The sequence below is a fragment of the Leucoraja erinacea genome, chromosome 14 (genome assembly GCF_028641065.1).
Source record: "Leucoraja erinacea ecotype New England chromosome 14, Leri_hhj_1, whole genome shotgun sequence".
Taxonomy (NCBI): domain Eukaryota; kingdom Metazoa; phylum Chordata; class Chondrichthyes; order Rajiformes; family Rajidae; genus Leucoraja; species Leucoraja erinaceus.
Window position 1 is genome coordinate 1722593 of NC_073390.1, and position 19854 is coordinate 1742446.

At 43.8% G+C, this 19854-nt stretch overlaps 1 protein-coding gene across 2 annotated transcripts in view; it reads left to right on the forward strand.

Moving 5' to 3' along the window:
• Positions 1–19854, forward strand: part of LOC129703182 (chloride channel protein 2-like) — a 496183-nt gene that overhangs the window by 443205 nt on the left and 33124 nt on the right. Inside the window, exons 19-20 of one of the 2 annotated variants that reach the window (XM_055645357.1) lie at positions 12340–12410; positions 15358–15411. In XM_055645357.1, the coding sequence (XP_055501332.1) occupies positions 12340–12410; positions 15358–15411 (125 nt within the window). The remainder of the gene's footprint in view (positions 1–12339; positions 12411–15357; positions 15412–19854) is intronic. The other variant, XM_055645358.1, reaches the window with a different exon arrangement.

Consider the following 19854-nt stretch of genomic DNA (forward strand, 5'->3'; position numbering starts at 1 on the left):
TCTTTGATTATGTTGGCTGCTTTTCTGAGTGTAGAGTCAGCTTTGGGACGTCTGGTCTCTGTGATGGCCAAAGACAATTTCTTCTGGTCTTGGGCAGAGCTGTTCCCAGACTGAGCTGTGATGAAGCCAACAGGATGCTTTCTATGGTCGTTTGTGAGAGTCATTGGAGTTATGCCAACATTCTTCAGCCTCTTGAGGAAGTAAAGGCATTGGTGTGCCATGTGGCAATCAATGTAATGATAGCAATGACCACATTGAATGGCGGTGCTGGCTTGAAAGGCCAAATAGCCTACTCCTGCACCTATTGTCTATTGTCTATAATCCCTTCAACATAATTGATCCATGGCAGTTTGTTGGTAATATTTATGTCAAGAAACTTGCAGCCCTCAACCATTTCCCTTTCGGTACCATTGAAGCTGATTAGGGAATGTACTAAACCAAGCTTCCTGAAGTCCATTACTTCAACTTGCTGACATTGAGGGAAAGGTTATTGTCCTGACACCATAAGCTCTCCACCTCTTGCAGTGGGAAGTTGATCCTCTGACGATAAATAAACAAGGTGTTTACCCTGTAGTTCAGAAGGATGAGAAATGGAAGGAATGAAATGGACAACATTCTGACAGGGTAGATGCAGAGAGGGGTTACCTCTTGCTGGGAAGTCTGGTGTTGGGACTCACAATCTGAAAATAAGGGTTGGTCCATTTACCATTTAATGAACAAAAATAGCTTCTCCCAATGTGTAATGAATTTTTGGAATTCTCCACCCAAACTACTGTGGAGGCACAGTTGCTAAATATGTTTATAGAGATAGATAGATTTATTTTGGTGTGAAAGTATTCAAAAGATATAAGGTTAATGTCAGGAAAGATAGCTGATCATTCGTCAGACTTTATTAAATGGTGGAACAGGTCCGAATGAGTTGGAGTCATAGAGTAATACTGTGTTGGAATAGGCCCTTTGGACCAACATGTCCCAGCTTCACACGTCCCACCTGCCCGCATTTGGCCCATATCCCTACAAACATGTCCTAGCCGTGTGCCTGTCTAACTGTTACATAAATGTTGGGATCGTCCCTGCTTCAACTCGGGCAGTTTATTCCATACCCCCAACACCCTTTGTGTGAAAAAGTTACCCCTCAGATTCCTATTAAATCCTTTCCCTTTCACCTTGAACCTATGTCCTCTGGTTCTCGATTTCCCCTACTCTGGGTAAGAGACTCTGTGCATCTACCCGATCCATTCCTCTCACGATCTTATACACCTCCATAAGATCACCCCCTCATCCGAATGCAGTCCCAGCCTACTCACCCTCTCCCTATAGCTCAGACCCTCAGAGTACCTGCTTTTACTCATATTCTGCTTCTAAGGGCTCCAGATGCAGCTGAAGTGACGTGGAATTTTCAAGCGCACTCCCCAACATATTCTAGCTCATGTTAACACGCTCAGGATCCACCTTGAAACTGAGAGCAAGGCTGCTCTTTAATTGAGAGATCAAGGACTGCTGTATCCTATGTTTCACTGAAACACGGCTCACTCATCCTGACCCTGCCATACAGTCTGAGGGGGGGTCTCCATTCATCATATAAATAGAATGTGCAATAAATAGGAAAGGTGCTGGCTTGGCTTTTGCGTTTTGGCCAATGCTTCATGCTGTACTGATGTGATGATCTTAAGTCAATTCTACTTCGCTAACCTGGAATTCCTGCTCATAAATTGCCATCCCTTGAACCTACCAAGATATTTCACATCTACTGCCTTGGTTTGCATACCAGCCCAAGCCAAGGTGACATTGGAGGAATTTTGCATAGTCATTGTTCCCTCAAAACAGCAAACCCTGTAGATGTTAATGTCACGAAAGATAACGTCACGCTGAAACACCATCAGCATGGATCCTTCCCCATGCATGAGTTGGCGTTTCTTCTCCGCGCTGGCTGTGGACCTGGGGCCGCTGATGTCGTCGGTCACAGCCAGCGCGGAGAAGAAGCGGCAACCTCAGCTCAACTCCCGCCAGACCAACCGACAGCCCCGGACCGACAACACCAGCGGCCCCAGGTCCCAGCGCAGAGAAGAAGCGCCAACTCCAGCCCAATCCCGCTCCCCGACGGGCCGGGGACCGCCAGCCAATCCCCCCCAGCACTGGCGAAAGCCGAGCACCAGCCATACACACAAAGCTCTGCAGCAACTCAGACTCATCCCCGCGTCGGCTGCAAGCCCGGCTCGACATGACACATACAGCCGCCCCCGGACAGGGACGAGACACCCAGGAGGGGAAGGGGACGGGGACGGTGATGGCCCAGCAGCAACTCAACAGTCCCTGTTGTAGAATGTTGCCTGGGTTTCAACAACTAAGTTACAGAGATAGGTTGAATAAGTTAGGTCTTTATTCTCTGGAGCGCAGAAGGTTAAGGGGGGACCTGATAGAGGTCTTTAAAATGATGAGAGGGATAGACAGAGTTGATGTGGACAAGCTTTTCCCTTTGAGAATAGGGAAGATTCAAACAAGAGGATATGACTTCAGAATTAAGGGACAGAAGTTTAGGGGTAATATGAGGGGGAACGTCTTTACTCAGAGAGTGGTAGCGGTGTGGAATGAGCTTCCAGTGGAAGTGGTGGAGGCAGGTTCATTGGTATCATTTAAAAATAAATTGGATAGGCATATGGATGAGAAGGGAATGGAGGGTTATGGTATGAGTGCAGGCAGGTGGGACTAAGGGGAAAAAAAAAATTGTTCGGCACGGACTTGTAGGGCCGAGATGGCCTGTTTCCGTGCTGTAATTGTTATATGTTATGGTTATTAGTCCCGGGCCCAAAACTAACCACGGACAAGCACGCTCACTCACTCACCAAAACATATTAAAGCAATAAAAACAACAACATAATCTTAGCTTTTAACAAAGGAACAATAAATACAACTATTTCATAGTTTGATTTTCATAGCAGTATTTTCTTACCTAGAAGAATCAAAGTTGGAAAAAACAGAAGGAATGAAGGCCCACTGCTTTCCAGGGCTGTTTATGCATAGTGGCCTTTGACCTGGGCATGCGCAGTCAGAATACCGAACTCGCTTATTATTGTGCGCTTCTGTATTTATTGTTTACTCCGTGCTTCACACAAATTAGGAACTTTATTGCACCCTGGCATTTGTGAAAGTAATCTTAATCTATTGGCTCCTTTGTTTTCAACCATTCTAGCTAATGATTAAAAAAAGTCAAAGTCACCAATTTATGGCACAGGGTTTTTGTCGACAACATTATAATTTAAGCATTAAACATTTAATCACAACTTTATTCCATTCTAATTTTTTTTGTTTAGTTTTGAGATACGGTGCAGAAACAGGCCCTTTGGCTCACTGAGTCTGTGCCGGCCAGCGATCTTCATATATTAACACTACCCTACACACAGAACGGAGACGAGGAAACACTTTTTCTCACAGAGAGTGGCGAGTCTGTGGAATTCTGCCTCAGAGGGCAGTGGAGGCAGGTTCTGTGGATACTTTCAAGAGAGAGCTGGATAGGGCTCTTAAAGATAGCGGAGTCAGGGGATATGGGGAAAAGGCAGGAACGGGGTACTGATTGGGGATGATCAGCCATGATCACATTGAATGGCGGTGCTGGCTCGAAGGGCCGAATGGCCTACTCCTGCACCTATTGTCTATTGTTTATTGTCACACTAGGGACAATTTTACATTCATACCAAGCCAATTAACGTACAAACCTGTACGTCTTTGGAGAAACCAAAGATCACGGAGAAAACCCACGCAGGTCACAGGAAGAATGTACAAACTCCGTACAGACAGTGCCCATAGTCAGGGTCTAACCCGGGTCTCTGGCGCAGTAAGACAGTAGCTCTATTGCTGCGCCACCATGCTGCCCTTTCTTCGGGAAAAAATTATCAACGTAATCTCAAAATGTGAGAAAGGTGATGATTTCCATTAGAAAGACCATCTCTGTGATGCAGTTATTAGTCATTATGTTTCTGGTAATTGCAATTATGTCAGCATTATACAATGTAGAAGGAAAATCTACCAACAGCGATCAAAGGATTGAGTGATATCAAAGACAGTCCCAGTGAATTTGAAGGCAGAGTGGAATTAGTGATGAAGTTAATGAAATCAACGAGTTTTGTATGGGTGCAGGAGGCAGCCCCCATTTAGTAGCCCATGTCCCACAGCTATCTGGACTACACTCTCTCCCACCCTGCCTCTTGCATAGACTATGTCCCCTGCACTCTATTAGAATAGAATAGAATAGAATATGTTTATTGTCATTGCACAAAACTGAGCAACGAAATTCCATTTGCTTCTCCTCCGTTAAAAGAAATACAACACGACACCAATGCACATATGTACAGTTAATAGTAGAATATAAATACATTTTTAAAAGAGATTAAAAGAATTTAGCGGTATTCCTCGATTCCTCTATTCCTCCGTCTGTGTCTTATCTGCTCCCTAGACCAGGCTTTCCATTCTAGGACATCTGAAATCCTAGATGTCCTCTTTCTTCAGTAAATGTGGACTCCCCCCTAACTGGATCCTTCCAGGGGAGACAGAGATTCACGTGCACCTCGTCTAACCTCATCTATTGTATTTGGTGTTCCTAATATAGCCGCCTCTACATCGGCGAGACCAAGCGTGGACTTGCCAATTGTTTCGCTCAGTCTGCAGGGCTTTGTGGATCTCCCAGTTGCCAACCATTCTAACTGCCCTTCCCATTCCCACACTGACATTTCTGTCCTAGGCCTCCTCCATTGCCAGAGTGAGGCCAAACACAAACTGGGGGAACAGCTCCTCATATTCTGCTTTGGTTGCTTGCACCCCAATGGTGCGGACATTGAATTCTCCGATTCTAGGTAACCTCCAACAACTCCAATTCCTTCTCTGCCCCCTTTCTCCTCCCCTCCCCTGTGCCCCACCTGAATTCACACTTATTTCCCCCCCCCCCCCCCCCACCCCCACCCTACAACCTTTCCTCTGGCTTCACAATCCACAACTGTGAGAGTTTCGAGATGTGGCGCAGAAACAGGCCCTTTTGCCCCACCAAATCTACAGCGGCCAGCGTTTCCGTACACCAGCACTAACCTACACACACTAGGGACAATTTACTATTTACAGAAGCCAATTAATCTACAAACCTGTATGTCTTTGGAATGTGGGAGGAAACCGGAAATCCCAGGGAAAACCCACACAATTACGGGGAGAAGTTAGATATAGATATAGATGTGCCATTTATTGTCACTATACATGTACAATGAGATTAAAAGCAGCTCGTACTCAGTGCATACATATAATTTAGTACAAAAAACAAGAAACAGAAAACAAAAACAAAACACACAAACACAGTAGAGACAGCTCAGTCTTCATCACTTTTATCTCACACTTTTTGTTTTATCTCAGGCCTTTGTTGAACCATTTGCCTATCAAAACCCCCCCTTGTCTGTGTTAACATCCTTTATTAACTGATAGCCTTTGTCCTGCCCCTTCTCTCTTCTAGCTTTCCTCCCCCCCCTCACTCAATCAGTCTAAACAAGTGTCCCAACCTGAAACATCACCTATCCATGTTATTCATGGGTGCTGCTTTCTGCAGTTTAAACCATTTCTGCCAATTACTTTATCTCATAGCACAAAGAGAAATTCATGCCAGTTTTCATTTCTCACATCTTTAAAGTCTTTGCACTTTGAGCTGCCAAGAAGAGTGGCAATCTGTTCTAGTTTCTAGCGATACCATCTGAAACTGTTCATTGTTAATTGTCTGTGAAACCAGGGGACGATTTTATAAATGCAGAGCTGAGCCACTCTAAAATCCTTCTCTTAAATAATCTAAATCTAGGCTCAGCCTTGTCTCCTGTAATCAGTTAATGTGATTTGTGGCGACCTGCATGCTCTCGTTTATTTGCATTAAACTACATTAGCTCAACAGCTGAAGCTCCCCAGATCTCTGAACCATCTCGCAGTGTCATGCATTTTGACATCGCATGCCATTTTATGTCAACAATGAACTTCAAATCTGTGTTTGTAACATCAAAACCAAGTACTCTACATTTCCATTGATCTTTCACTAACAAACGCAAATTGAAAACCAGGTCTCCGTGTTGTAAGTGGAGTGTGTTCAACTTCTTCAATGTCACGGCCCTCACATCAGGATGATATTCAAGATAACACTTGCCTAAACATACAGGATGTTCTGTGCATTTTGCCAAGTGAGCACATATACACATTTCCTCATGAGGGGGGACCTCATTGAAACTTACCGAATAGTGAAAAATCTGGATAGAGTGGATGTGGGGAGGGTGTTTCCACTAGTGGGAGAGTCGAGGACCAGAGGTCACAGCCTCAGAATTAAAGGATGTTCCTTTAGGAATGAGATGAGGAGGAATTTTTTTAGTCATAGGTGGTGAATCTGTAGAATTTATTGCCACAGGCTGTGGATAATTTTAAGGCAGCGATAGAAAGATTCTTGATTAGTATGGGTGTCAGGGGTTACACAAAAAAGCTGGAGAAACTCAGCGGGTGCAGCAGCATCTATGGAGCGAAGGAAATAGGCAACGTTTCGGGCCGAAACCCTTCTTCAGACTGATCGGGGGCGGGGGTGGGCGGGGACAAGAAAGGGAAAAGGAGGAGGAGCCCGAAGGCTGGGGGATGGGAGGAGACAGTAGGGGAGCTGAGGAAGGGGAGGAGACAGCAAGGACTAGCAAAATTGGGAGAATTCGATGTTCATGCCCCCGGGACGCAGACTCCCCAAACGGAATATGAGGTGCTGTTCCTCCAATTTCCGGTGCTGCTCGCTGTGGCCATGGAGGAGACCCAGGACAGAGAGGTCGGAGACGGAGTGGGAGGGGGAGTTGAAGTGCTGAGCCACCGGGAGGTCAGCTTGGTTATTGGGTGTCAGGGGTTATGGGGAGAAGGCAGGAGAATGGGGTTAGGAGGGAGAGACAGATCAGCCATGATTGAATGGTGGAGTAGACTTGATGGGCCGAATGGACTATTTCCATAAACATCCAATTCAGCTATTTTTCAGTCAGAACATTTCAACCAAAGCTGATTTTAAGCTGGCTCAGCAAAAACAGGAGAGAAAACACAAAACACAAAGAAAACAACTGTAAAGGTATAAATATTCATGGTTATGAACAACCCCCCCCCATATTCTACTGCAGTATCCACTATCTGGCACTGTCACAGACAAGGATAAAGCAAGCTCACTGCTAAATATTGTCCATTTTCATTATGACATAAAAGGAAGACATTCAGCTCAAGTCTATGACAGACACAAAAAGCTGGAGTAACTCAGCGGGGCAGGCAGCATCTCTGGAGAAAAGGAATATAACGTTTCAGGTCGAGACCCTCCTTCAGACTGTCTGACCCGTGAAGTTACTCCAGCTTATTGTGTCTATCTTCGGTTTGAACCAGCATCTGCAGTTCCTTCTGCACAACGCAAGTCAATGCTAGCTTTGTTCCCCAGCATGTGAGCATAGCTTGTAAGACCATCATTTTCCATGACTTAGAGGGTAAAGGGCCTGTCCCACTGATGCAACTTTACAGCGACAGTCTTCGACCTTCAAGCTGGAGGGCACTGGAAAGCCGCGAGCTGGATCAACCGTCAGCGCGCGCGCACACACACACACACACACACACACACACACACACACACACACACACACACACACACACGCACACACACACACACACACCCACACACACACCCAAACACACACACACACAAACACACACACACACATATGCAAAGGCAGGGACCAGGGAAGGCAGGCAGCGCTGTCGGAAAGTCACACCCGCGATGAACAGGAAAGTAATAGATGGCTGGCACAGTTTGGTAAGTCCTTTAGATAGGGTGGGGGGGGGGAGGGGGGGAGGAGAGAGAGAAGGGGGGAGAAGGAGTGGAGACACTTTTAAGAAGGCAGGCAACGTTTGATAAAGTTTAGCAGGCATTCGTACCTTTTTTTCTCCATGAGCTTTACCTTCGACTACCTTCGATTAACTTCAATTGACTTTGACTACCTAAATATAGCATTATGGCCAACTACGACCTACCTCGATTAAACCTACGAGTAAAAAAATATCAATTTGTTTCCATGGCAACCTTTTACTACTCGCGGGTATTTTTCAACGTTGAAAAATACGCCGCGACCTAGCTGAGGTCTCGAGTACATGGGGACCACTCTTGAGCATGAAGGAGAGTTACAAAGAGCTCCTAGGATCTTGTGTCGACCATGCTGCGAGTATGAGTCGAGGGCAAACTCGTCTGAACTCGCGGATTAGGTTGCCGCAGTGGGACAGCCCCATAACCTGCAAATAGTGGTGTTTCCTCGCACCTGGTCACCTTGACGGTAGAGATCGTAGTTTCAGAAGGTGCTTTCAGAGTGACGCGGGCAAACTACTACAGTGACTTTTGTAGATGCGTTGACAAGTGTAATTGTTTTAACGTTATAGAAAACATTGACAGTGTATTTAGAGTGAAAACATTCATCACTATGAATTTCAGTATGTGTTGGTCTTTACCTGGTAAAAGTAGAGACCAACATATACAGGTATATTTGTTTGACCAAAAAGAGAATTTTACTCCGTGTAACCAAAGTCTCTAATTTAACCAATTACGTGTGACAAAATTAAACGTAGTTCTAAGAATAGCTAATGTGATTAATTTTGTGTCGGAAGGAACTGCAGGTGCTGGTTTACACGAATGCTGGAGTAATCTTTGAAGGGTCTCGACCCGAAAGGCCACCCATTCCTCCTCTCCAGAGATCAAAAAGTTCAAAAGTTCAAAAAGTTCAAAAGTAACTTTATTGTCAATTCAATTATGCAACAGTAGTTACACATAGGATCGAAATTACGTTTCCCCATACTCCAAATGTGCAAGTAATATTAAAAACACAGACAGACAACATACCAATAAAAATAGACAGTAGACATACATTATTTAAAATATTAAAATATTCACAGTATGCCAAAATGTAGCAAAAACGTTGAGGTATTTTAAACAGGGTGCAACAATGAAAGGTGCAATATAGAAAAAGTGCAAATTTCGTACTGGAGACATTGAGCCAAAGTTATTTTCACAGTTTGTTGTCTTTGTTTGGGTACTGTTCATGGAATTTTCTTAAGTGTGTTGAGTAGTCTGATGGCCTGAGGAAAAAAGCTGTTTTTGAATCTGGTGGTTTTGCTCCGCATGCTGCGGTAGCGCTTACCGGAAGGTAGGAGGGTGAACAATTTGTGTGCTGGGTGGGTGGTGTCTTTGATGATATTGCTTGCTCTCTTGCGACAGCGAGATGGGTATAGGTCCTGGATTGCTGGTTGGGGCCTTTTCCGCTGAGTTACACCAGCATTTTGATTAATATTGTATTTCATTTTGATAATCTCTTTATTTTGATGCTTTCCCCTGAAATCCCCAAACGATAAAGTGATTGCAACATTACATAATTTGCATTTTCAGTCCAGATTACAATTGCTGACTTTAGTAACCATCCCAGATTGACTTTTATTACGTCTAGTTCTGTTTGCGTTTTGTTAAGGTGCTCACTAGGTACTTAACTGAAGGAGGAACAGATAGCTATGAAAATGATTCACAAGTCTACCTGGTGCTTTGCCTTACTTGCTTTTGTGACAGGACCTCAAGGCACATCAACTGTAAGAAGGAATAATTTTCATTGTCTGGAAGAATGGAACTCCCAACAGCTCTCCAGAGCCATACAATCCAGGATAACATAGCTTGAAGGGGCAAATGGCCTACTCCTACACCTATTGTCTATAGTCTAACACAACCTGCCTGATTGGTACTGCTTCCAAAGACCCAAATAATCTCTTCCCCCAGCCCAGATATCCAGGGACCTCCAGGTGAGACCAGACATAAAAAAAACATGGTGTGTAGGAAGGAACTGCAGATGCTGGTTTAAACTGAAGATAGACACAAATTGCTAGAGTAACTCAGCAGGACAGGCAGCATCTCTGGAGAGAAGCAATGGGTGACGTTTCGGGTCGAGACCCTTCTTCAAACTGATCATACAAAAACATGGTAGTCTCGTGCCTCAACTTTCTCCTGAATTTCAATCTCTACCATCATGAAAAGAGGTCTAAATGCTAGAACTCCTTGTTCAACTGGACTGTGGACGTTATTTACTCCACAGGCTGAAGGTTTTCCACAAAGGCAGCTTCCAACCTCTTTCTAAACAGCAAGTATGACCCAGCAATGAATCCTGCCATATTAGCATCATCTTTTCTCGAGGCCACCTCACCAAAGAACTCAATCAAGCAAATCCAACAGAATGTTTGTACAGATAATTATGCTGATTTTCATTAATTAGCATCTCGCATTTCCAAAAGCCAATTTATTTTGTCCCACAATATTTCCCTATAAGGATTCCTGTGTTAATAAGAGACTGCCTTAATCCTTTCATTAATGAGATTACCCCTTTCCTGCCTTTTGAGCAAGTTGTCACATTTGCTGTCCTCCATTTCTTTGACACCACATCCGTTGCCCAGGCAACTTGCTGGATTATGCTCCAGGTTCTGTAGTATTCACCCATCACTCAGTAACTGCTCACTGAATCATCCACTTTGAGAACTGCCATCGTTTACATATATAGAGTCATTAGGGCCTTCCCATACAGCGTGGAAACAGGCCCTTCGGCCCAACTTGCCTATGTCTGGTCTATATGCCCCATCTACGCCGGCACTGTGGCGCCAGAGACTCGGGTTCAATCCTGACTATGGATGCTGTCTGTCAGGAGTTTATACGTGCATTCAGAAAGTATTCAGACCCATTCACCTTTTCCACATTTTGTTACGTTCCAGCCTTATTCTAAAAAGGATTAAAAAATTTTTTTTAATGATCAATCTACACACAATACCCCATAATAAAACAGTGAAAACAGGAGTTTAGACATTTTTGCTGAATATTTTCTGAATGCACTGTGCGTTCTCCTTGTGACCGTGTGGGCTTTCTCTGGGCGCTCCGGTTTCCTCCCTCACTCCAAAAACATACAGCTTTGTAGATTAATTGCTTGTAAAAATTGTAAACTGTCCCTGGTGTGTAGCGTAGTATTAGTGTACTGGGGTGATTGCTGGTCGGCACGGACTTAGTCTGAAGAGTTTCTTTCCACACTGTATCTCTAAAGTTGAAATCTACACTTATCTCACCTGTCTGTGTTTGGTCCATATTCTTCTATACATATCCTATCAATGTACCTGTCAAAATGTTTCTCAAACATTATGATAGTCCCTGCCTCAATTACCTACTCCAGCAGCTCGTTCCATAAACCCACCACCCTTTGTGTAAAAAGTGTTACCCCTCAGGTTCCTATGTATTTCCTATTTATGTTACTGTATGTTGATCAAGATTCAAGATTCAAGATTCAATTTATTTGTCATTTGGACCCCTTGAGGTCCAAACAAAATGACGTTTCTGCAGCCATACATTACAAACATAACACAACATAAACATCCATCACATTGCTGTGATGGAAGGCCAAAAAAAACTTATCTCTCCACTGCACCCCCCCCCGATGACAGAGTCAAAGTCAAAGCCCCCGGCTGGCGATGGCGATTGCCCCTCAAATATAACTCTTAGTACTTTGATTCGAGATCAAATGTTGAACCACCCTATCAGTGCATAAATCATACCCTTAATGTTTATGAATGTTCATAATATGTGTTTGGAATATAAATCAGTTTTAAGTTCCCCCCAAATGTAGACCACATTATTTTGCTAGTATACAGCTCAACGGGCAGCACGGTGGCACAGTGGTAGAGTTGCTGCCTTGCGACACTTGCAGCACCAGAGACATGGGTTCAATCCCGACTATGGGTGCTGTCTGTACGGAGTTTGTACGTTCTCCCCGTGACCGCGTGGGTTTTCTACGGATCCCCGGTTTCTTCCCACACTCCAAAGACGTACAGGTTTGTAGGCTAATTCCATGGTATTATGTATGTGCGGAACAGTTTGCACTTTATCCACTGCTAAGCATGTAAAGAGTGAATCGAATCACAACCACTGCCCTGTGGGAAAGGATGGGCAATTAAATCAGGATTGATTCATCCGCCTTATTCTCATAGAGTCATGCGGCGAATAACTAGACCCTTCAGCCCAAATTGTCCATCCCAACCAAGATGCCCCAGCTAAGTTAGTCCCATTTGTCCATGTTTGTCCATATCCCTATGAACCTTTCCTAGCTATGTACCTGCCCAAGTGTCTTTTTAATGCTATGATTATACTTGCTTCAACTACCTCCTCTGGCAGCTTGTTCCATACAACCCACCCTGTTCTCGAAAATGTAATTTTGAAGTATGTGGGTACTGAGATGAACACTGGAATTTCTTTAATTAATCTTTTTTTAGGTGCTCTGGATCAAACAGGAATTGCACTGAAAAGTCTGTTCTGTGTAAAGTCAATGGATGATCCAGGAGAGGTATGTACCACACTCCATCTGTTCAATCCTACTCATTTTGCAATTCTAAACACATTTAATGAATGAATGAAAGGTAGACAAAACATGCTGGAGAAACTCAGCGGGTGAGGCAGCATCTATGCAGCGAAGGAAATTGGCAACGTTTCGGGTCGAAACCCTTCTTCAGACTGATGTGTGGGGGTGGGGGGGGAGAAGAAAGGAAGAGGTGGAGCCAGTGGGCTGAGGGACAGCTGAGAAGGGGAGGAGAAAGTAAGGCCTACCTGAAATTAGAGAAGTCAATGTTCATACCGCTGGGGTGCAAACTGCCCAAGCGAAATATAAGGTGCTGTTCCTCCAATTTACGGTGGGCCTCACTCTGGCCATGGAGGAGGCCCAGGACAGAAAGGTCGGATTTGGAATGGGAGGGGGAGTGATACTTTATTGAATGAATAATACTTTATTGGCACGGGTTCCCAGGTCCAGTGAAAAGCTTTGTTTTGCACACAACCTAATCAGTACACAAGTGTCACCACGTGTTGGAGGAGACAGAGTTACACAAGTACCAACACGCCGCCGCACGTGACAGCTGACCCCACCCCCCCGGCCAATTTCCTGGTGAAACAACAACTGTCTTGACTCTTCTACTTCCCATACCTTCTCCAATCTCACTCCCTCTGAATGCACAGACCTGCGCTCACTGCAACGGTCCCAACATCCCACAAGGAAGGTGTCTTCGTGATCTGGGAGGGCTGACCTCTACCGTGCTGAGGCCAGGCGGCAACTCTTGGACACCTCTTCACACCCACCACTTAACCATGACCTGACAGGCGCACCAGGCCATTATCTCCCTGACAGTCCTCCACAGCTTGCATCGGAGTCAGGGGATATGGGGAGAAGGCAGGAACGGGTTACTGATTGTGGATGATCAGCCATGATCACATTGAATGGCGGTGCTGGCACGAGGGGCCACATGGCCTACTCCTACATCTATTGTCTATTGCCTATTTATCATTCCCCAGCCCCACACTACCTCCTCCCCAAAATCCACAAACACACCTGCCCTGGCAGACCCACTGTTTCTGCCTGCTCCTACCCCACTGAACTCATCTCCACATACATCGATTCTGTCCAATCCCTTCCCACCTATGTCCAAGACACCTCACAAGCCCTTCAACTTCAGGAACTTTCAGTTTCCCGGCCCCTGTTCACTCATCTTTACCATGGACGGCCAATCCCTCTGCACCTCCATCCCTCACCAGGAAGGTCTCAAAGTCCTCCGTGCAGTGAATTGTGGACGCAGCCAAGACCATCACACAAACCAACCTCCCTCCCATTGACTCGATTTATACCTCACGCTGCCTCGGCAAGGCCAGCAGCACAATCAAGGATGAGTCGCACCCGGGCCACTCTCTCTTCTCCCCTCTCCCATCAGGCAAAAGGTATAGAAGTGTGAAAACACACACCACCAGATTCAGGGACAGTTTCTTCCCAGCTGTTCAGGCAACTGAATTATCCTACCACAACCAGAGAGCTGTGCTGAACTATTATCTACCTCATTTGTGACCCTCGTTTTATCTGTGATCGGATTTTACTAACTTTACCTTGCACTAAACATTATTCTTGTATTGTATCTAGACCCTGCAAATGGCTCAATTGCAATCATGTATTGTCTTTCCGCTGACTGGATAGCACGCAACAAAAGCTTTTCACCGTACCTTAGTACACATGACAATAAACTAAACTAAACTATATGTGGGTCTCCAACTATATGGAAGCCAGGGTATCTTTTGAAACATGGCAATCTGCAGGTTGCAAAATGGATTTGCAGCCTCACTGATATTGAAAGGAAATTAGATAACTGAATGATACCATGTGGTATGTGCGCAGCCAAGAGTTTGAAGAATGGTTCTTATCTCACCTTACTGCGAATGATTGAAATATTCTCATAAGGTCACACATCAGGTCATAAGGTGTTGTACAGGTCATATAGGTGTCAGAGGTTATGGGGAGAAGGCAGGAGAATGGGGTTAGGAGGGGGAGATAGATCAGCCATGATTGAATGGCGGAGTAGACTTGATGGGCCGAATGGCCTAATTCTACTTTTCTACACTTATGAAATATACTATCCTTAAAACATACCGGGGAAATAATCATAATGTTTTTATTTCTCCCATATTCTAATCAGTTTTGCAAAACTAAAAGGTAATTCTTCAGAATGAAAATATGGCATACAATTCAGTTTGGGCATACACAGAGCAATAATATGTCTTTGGATACACTTCATGAAGAAACATTGTTTCTCCACAAATAAAGTGTTAAAATGGATGGGATTTGGAGAAACAAGAGGGCTGTTGTTAAGAGACTAAGATGCTGAAATCACAAGATAATACATTTCCAGTGTATAAAGTGCGATCTTCATATTGCATGACGTTACTTTAGATTCGTCCATTAACATAAAGAGATTATGGTAAGCCAATTGTTGAAAATACTGTGATTAATATGCTGCCTTGTTAAAATTGCACTGCTTTCCTTGGCATGAAGGCAGCTGGTGAGTGACAATTGAAAAGCTCCATTCAAACCTCCTCCTACACTGTGCCGTGCTTGTATTATATAATAAATCTCCTGTGCTGCTATATTTGTACCATTTGTGTCATCTTTCATAAATTGTAGCTGAACAGCTAACGGATCGTATTGTGACACCCCCTGTGACATAACCTCTGGTGCCGTGAATGGTCTGTCAATGCGTCACTGCCAAGTACCACTGCTTTTTTGGGCACAATTGAAGATGATTATTATAATATATATCTTTTAATTATGATCGGTAGGTGGAGGAGGAAAAGAGTTGAAAATGTTAACTGTTACAGGAAATCACTTTTTGACAAAATGTTACGGTAAATTTAAGGACAAGGCTTCACCCTTAGCGATGCTGCATGAGATGTATAACCTGCATATCCTCTTTCTATCAAAGAATCAGACAATATCAGAGCACAAAAAGTCGAAACGTGTACGAATATCTATAGTGGTAAGTGAGGAGATGACCCATTATCATCAATATATAACCGCATACCCAATCAAAATTAATACAGATTTATTTTCATTTGCTGAGAACATCACGCAAATTCATTTAAATTTTATCTTATGAGCTCGAAAGGGAAATATCTCGACACAGCTGCGGTGTTAGGCAGCAATAATGAGACAGTATCATCTGATGGGAAGAGAGAGCTTTTTACAGTTCGAGTAGTTTCACCTGCAGAACTTGCAAGTGGAATTCTTCCAAAAAAATCCTCTCTATAATGTGTTCATAAACTTCCAATAAAGATGACTGATGTGTGTACTAAAAATCTGCATACTCATTGAACATCCGTAGAATTTTTTAACCATTTCCATAAAGTTCAAGGCAAATGTGGTCAGTTTCAGAATATTTAAATGCAATATAGTTAACCTTTTTTATTTATTTATTTGCATAACAACTAATGTTTGTTAGGGCAAGGAAAATTTTACACTTTTTCTAAATCTAACAGAGAAAGCCATGCATACTGCAAAACACAACTCAGTGCCTGGGACTGCAGATTAATCTCCAAATACAACTGCAGCTATAGATTATCATTGCATTGTTGGAATTGGCTGTCAGATTGCTAATCTCTATCAGATCAGTGATAATGGTATGTCATGCATTTCATGCGAACCTTCAAACAGGTCAGCGAGCCAATCTGAACACACCCAATTGAATGGAGTATTTGTGTCTACTGTCAAAGAATTCTCTTTTGAGCTCATAAGATAACCTTTTCAACAAATACTTACCGTTATAAAAAATCATTTCCATTTTGAAAGAGCCACTTGCTACAGGGCTGCAACAATAATTTGTCAAGAGGAGTACTGCTGTTCAGCTCGGTAAGACGATCAAGATGAGTGATTTTGGCAGATGCCCAACAGGGACAGCATTAACGCTGAGATAACTGCTGTCCTCAGTAGAGCTGTCTGTTGAAAAGCTGATGATTCCAGCTCAAATGAGCAAATAATCAATGATAAGCACATCCATTCCATTCAAAGGATGACTAGTTTTGATAATTTGCCAATTCTTTGATCTGATTTGTACCTGATGTGTCCCCCCCTCCCCCCTTCCTAAATCATATATTTACAGTTACTATTCAGTTTTGATTTAATTTGGGTTTGATGAAAAACAACATTCATAATTCAAGTATTCTGCATTTGACAAACTGTTGGTGCTCGTACTTATTGCACTGCCTTCTATCGACCATTGCCCACAAACATGCTTTGCCTGTGGCATGGAGACGGCATGTCCTAGACTGTTCATTCTGCCATTGTTTGATAGACCATTGAGAGTAATTCATGGCAGTGGGACTTGTCCATTTAACTTTGTTGCATTTTCACCTCTTACAATGAAGTGCTTCTATGCTGCACAATGTGGCGAATAGCAAACTACCTGGCAGAGTTTCAGTGTCTATCGGGGTTTGGGTTTTGATCTCGGCTGCAATGGTTTAAAATGCTTCTGGTTACCTTTCTGCTCTGTGGCTTCTTGCACGGAGCTGGTGAATATCAAGGACTCAAATGCAACAACTACCCAGGGATCACAGAGAATACCCAGCAGATCACAGAGAGAGTGAAAAATAATTAATATTGTAGGTCAACTATGTTTCATCGACAGTGAGGAGGAGCAAGGGCAATAGAAACTTTTACAATGCAATGAAAGTGGGGGAGAGGGAGGAGAGGACAGAAGGTGAGACCTCAGATATTGTGGGGGGCTGTAGTGATCAAATGACTAAAGGGTGACAGAGATTGATTAGAGGCATTGGTGTAAAGGAAGAAAGGCAGTCTTTTTCTTCTTGTGTATGGCGTGCAAAGATTAAAGTTGCAGGACAACTTGTCTATTTGATCTTATTTGATTGTGCACGTCGGGTTGATTGCATTCGTCGAAACAGGGCGGACCACGTGAAGGTTGCAATCTCCCTCCCCAGAAAGGCAGTGCCAAATCTGTACTGCATGATGGCTGTAATGCTACTGGAAACTATTCATATGAAAAGGGGTTTGGTCAAATGAGTAAGCTACAACGTAGATATGATAGGATGATGTCAGGAATGGAAAAACACGATATCTACAGTGGATTTGTAATCACCGCCTCTTAGCCAGAAGCTTACGATACCTTGGTATGGACACAGTGTTGCAGCAATTGGGCCATGAAGTGAATACGTACCAACCAGAAAACTGGCAAATGGAGAACAGAACTTGATTATCCAGGCAGACAGGCTGGATAATTGCAATTAGGTAAAGAAGATATATGGTTTGCTTGCTTTCATAGGTGGGGGGCATTCAGCATAACAGTTAGGAAGTTATAATGCAACTTAATATGACTTTGGTTAGGCCACATTTGGAGTTTTGTTGTGAAATTCTGCTCATCCCATTACAGGAAGGATGAGGAGGCTTTGGAAAGGGTGGCGGAGGCTTTGGAAGGGATGCTGGTTTATGGGATATTAGCCGCAGGGAGAAGTTGGACAGACTTGGATTGTTTTCTCTGGAACGCCGGAGGTTGCGGGGTGTATATAAAATTATGAGATCCATATTTAGCATAGGCAGTCAGAATCTTTGTCCCAGAATGGAAAAATCAAATACTAGAGGCATGGCTTTCAGATGGGAGGGCCAATGTTTAAAGGAGATTTGCCGAGCTAGTTTTTATTGTACAGAAGCTGGCGAGTGCCTTGAATGCACTGCCAGGGGTAGTGATTGAAGCAGATATGTTTTTGTCTTTCAATGACACTTTGTGCTGTTTAATGGACTTTTGTATAGGCATATGCAGGGAATACATACAGGGAATTTCATAACAAGAGGATTTCAGTATAGGAGTGAAGAGGTTCTTCTGCAGTTGTATGGGGCTCTGGTGAGACCACATCCGGAGTACTGTGTACAGTTTTGGTCTCCTAATTTGAGGAAGGACATCTTTGTGATTGAGGCAGTGCAGCGTAGGTTCACGAGATTGATCCCTGGGATGGCGGGACTGTCATAAGAGGAGGGATTGAAAAGACTAGGCTTGTATTCACTGTAGTTTAGAAGGATGAGGGGATATCGTATAGAAACATATAAAATTATAAAAGGACTGGACAAGCTAGATGCAGGGAAAATGTTCCCAATGTGGGGCGAGTCCAGAAGCAGGGGCCACTGTCTTAGAATAAAGGGGAGATCATTTAAGACAGAGGTGAGAAAATACTTTTTCACCCAGAGAGTTGTGAATTTATGGAATTCCCTTCCACAGAGGGCAGTGAAGGCCAAGTCACTGGATGGGTTTAAGAGAGAGTTAGATAGAGCTCGAGTGGAGTCAAGGGATATGGGGAGAAGGCAGGCACAGGTTATTGATAGGGGACGATCAGCCATGATCACAATGCTGGCTCGAAGGGCTGAATGGCCTCCTCCTGCGCCTATTTTCTATGTTTCTATGAATGGAGGGGCATGGGTTATGTGCAGGTATACAAGTGCTGCTTCAGTTTTAGTTTAGAGACACAGCATGGAAAGAGGCCATTTGGCCCACTGAATAAATGCCGACCAGTGATCCCCGCACACTTATACTATCCTAAACACACTAGGGACAATTTACAATTATACCAAACCACGTAACTTACAAATGTGTGCATTTTTGGAGTGTGGGAGGAAACCGGAGAACCTGGAGAAAACCCACGCAGGTCACCGGTAAAACGTATAACGTTGTATGTTTGTTATTTTGGATCGGGTTGGCTTTCCTTGGTTACAATCAAATAGTTTCTGCTTTCTTAAATAACGGTAGTTTTAGTTCCTCTGTTTGACAGAAGTAGCCCTGAAGCATAGATCTTTCAAAGGTCAGCCAAAGATATAGCTGCTGAACCAATTTTAAACAGCAGGAAGATTTTGCACCACAAAATGAGTTTGAGTTTCACCGAATCACTGCGAGGACGGCTTTCCCCCTGGAAGCAAATCAGAAGGTAGACACAAAATGCTGGAGTAACTCAGCGGGACAGGCAGCACCTCCGTAGAGAAGGAATGGGTCATGTTTCGGGTCGAGACCCTTCTTCATTCCTTCCCTCCAGAGATGCTGCCTGTCCCGCTGAGTTACTCCAGCATTTTGTGTCTACCTTCGATTTAAACCAGCACCTGCAGTTCCTTCCTACATACGGAGCAAATCAGGTCAGGCACAATAGACCTAAAAGGACAGTTAACATGAATACCTTGTGGCAAGGTGCTTCCAAAGGGAAATAGCTCAATCTGTATTGAATCATGGTGAATCTGTATCAAATTATTTAGGTATATGTTGCTAGTTGCCAGTTCATCCTGCAATTTGCAGGAATTGTTGCTAAGTATTAGTATGATAACAAATAATCAATTGTCAATTTGAATCAAGGGTGAAACAACATTTGTACCAGGTTAGAATTCACAGCAGGTTAGAATTCTGTTGAAGTCTTATGCCCCTGTCCCACTTAGGAAA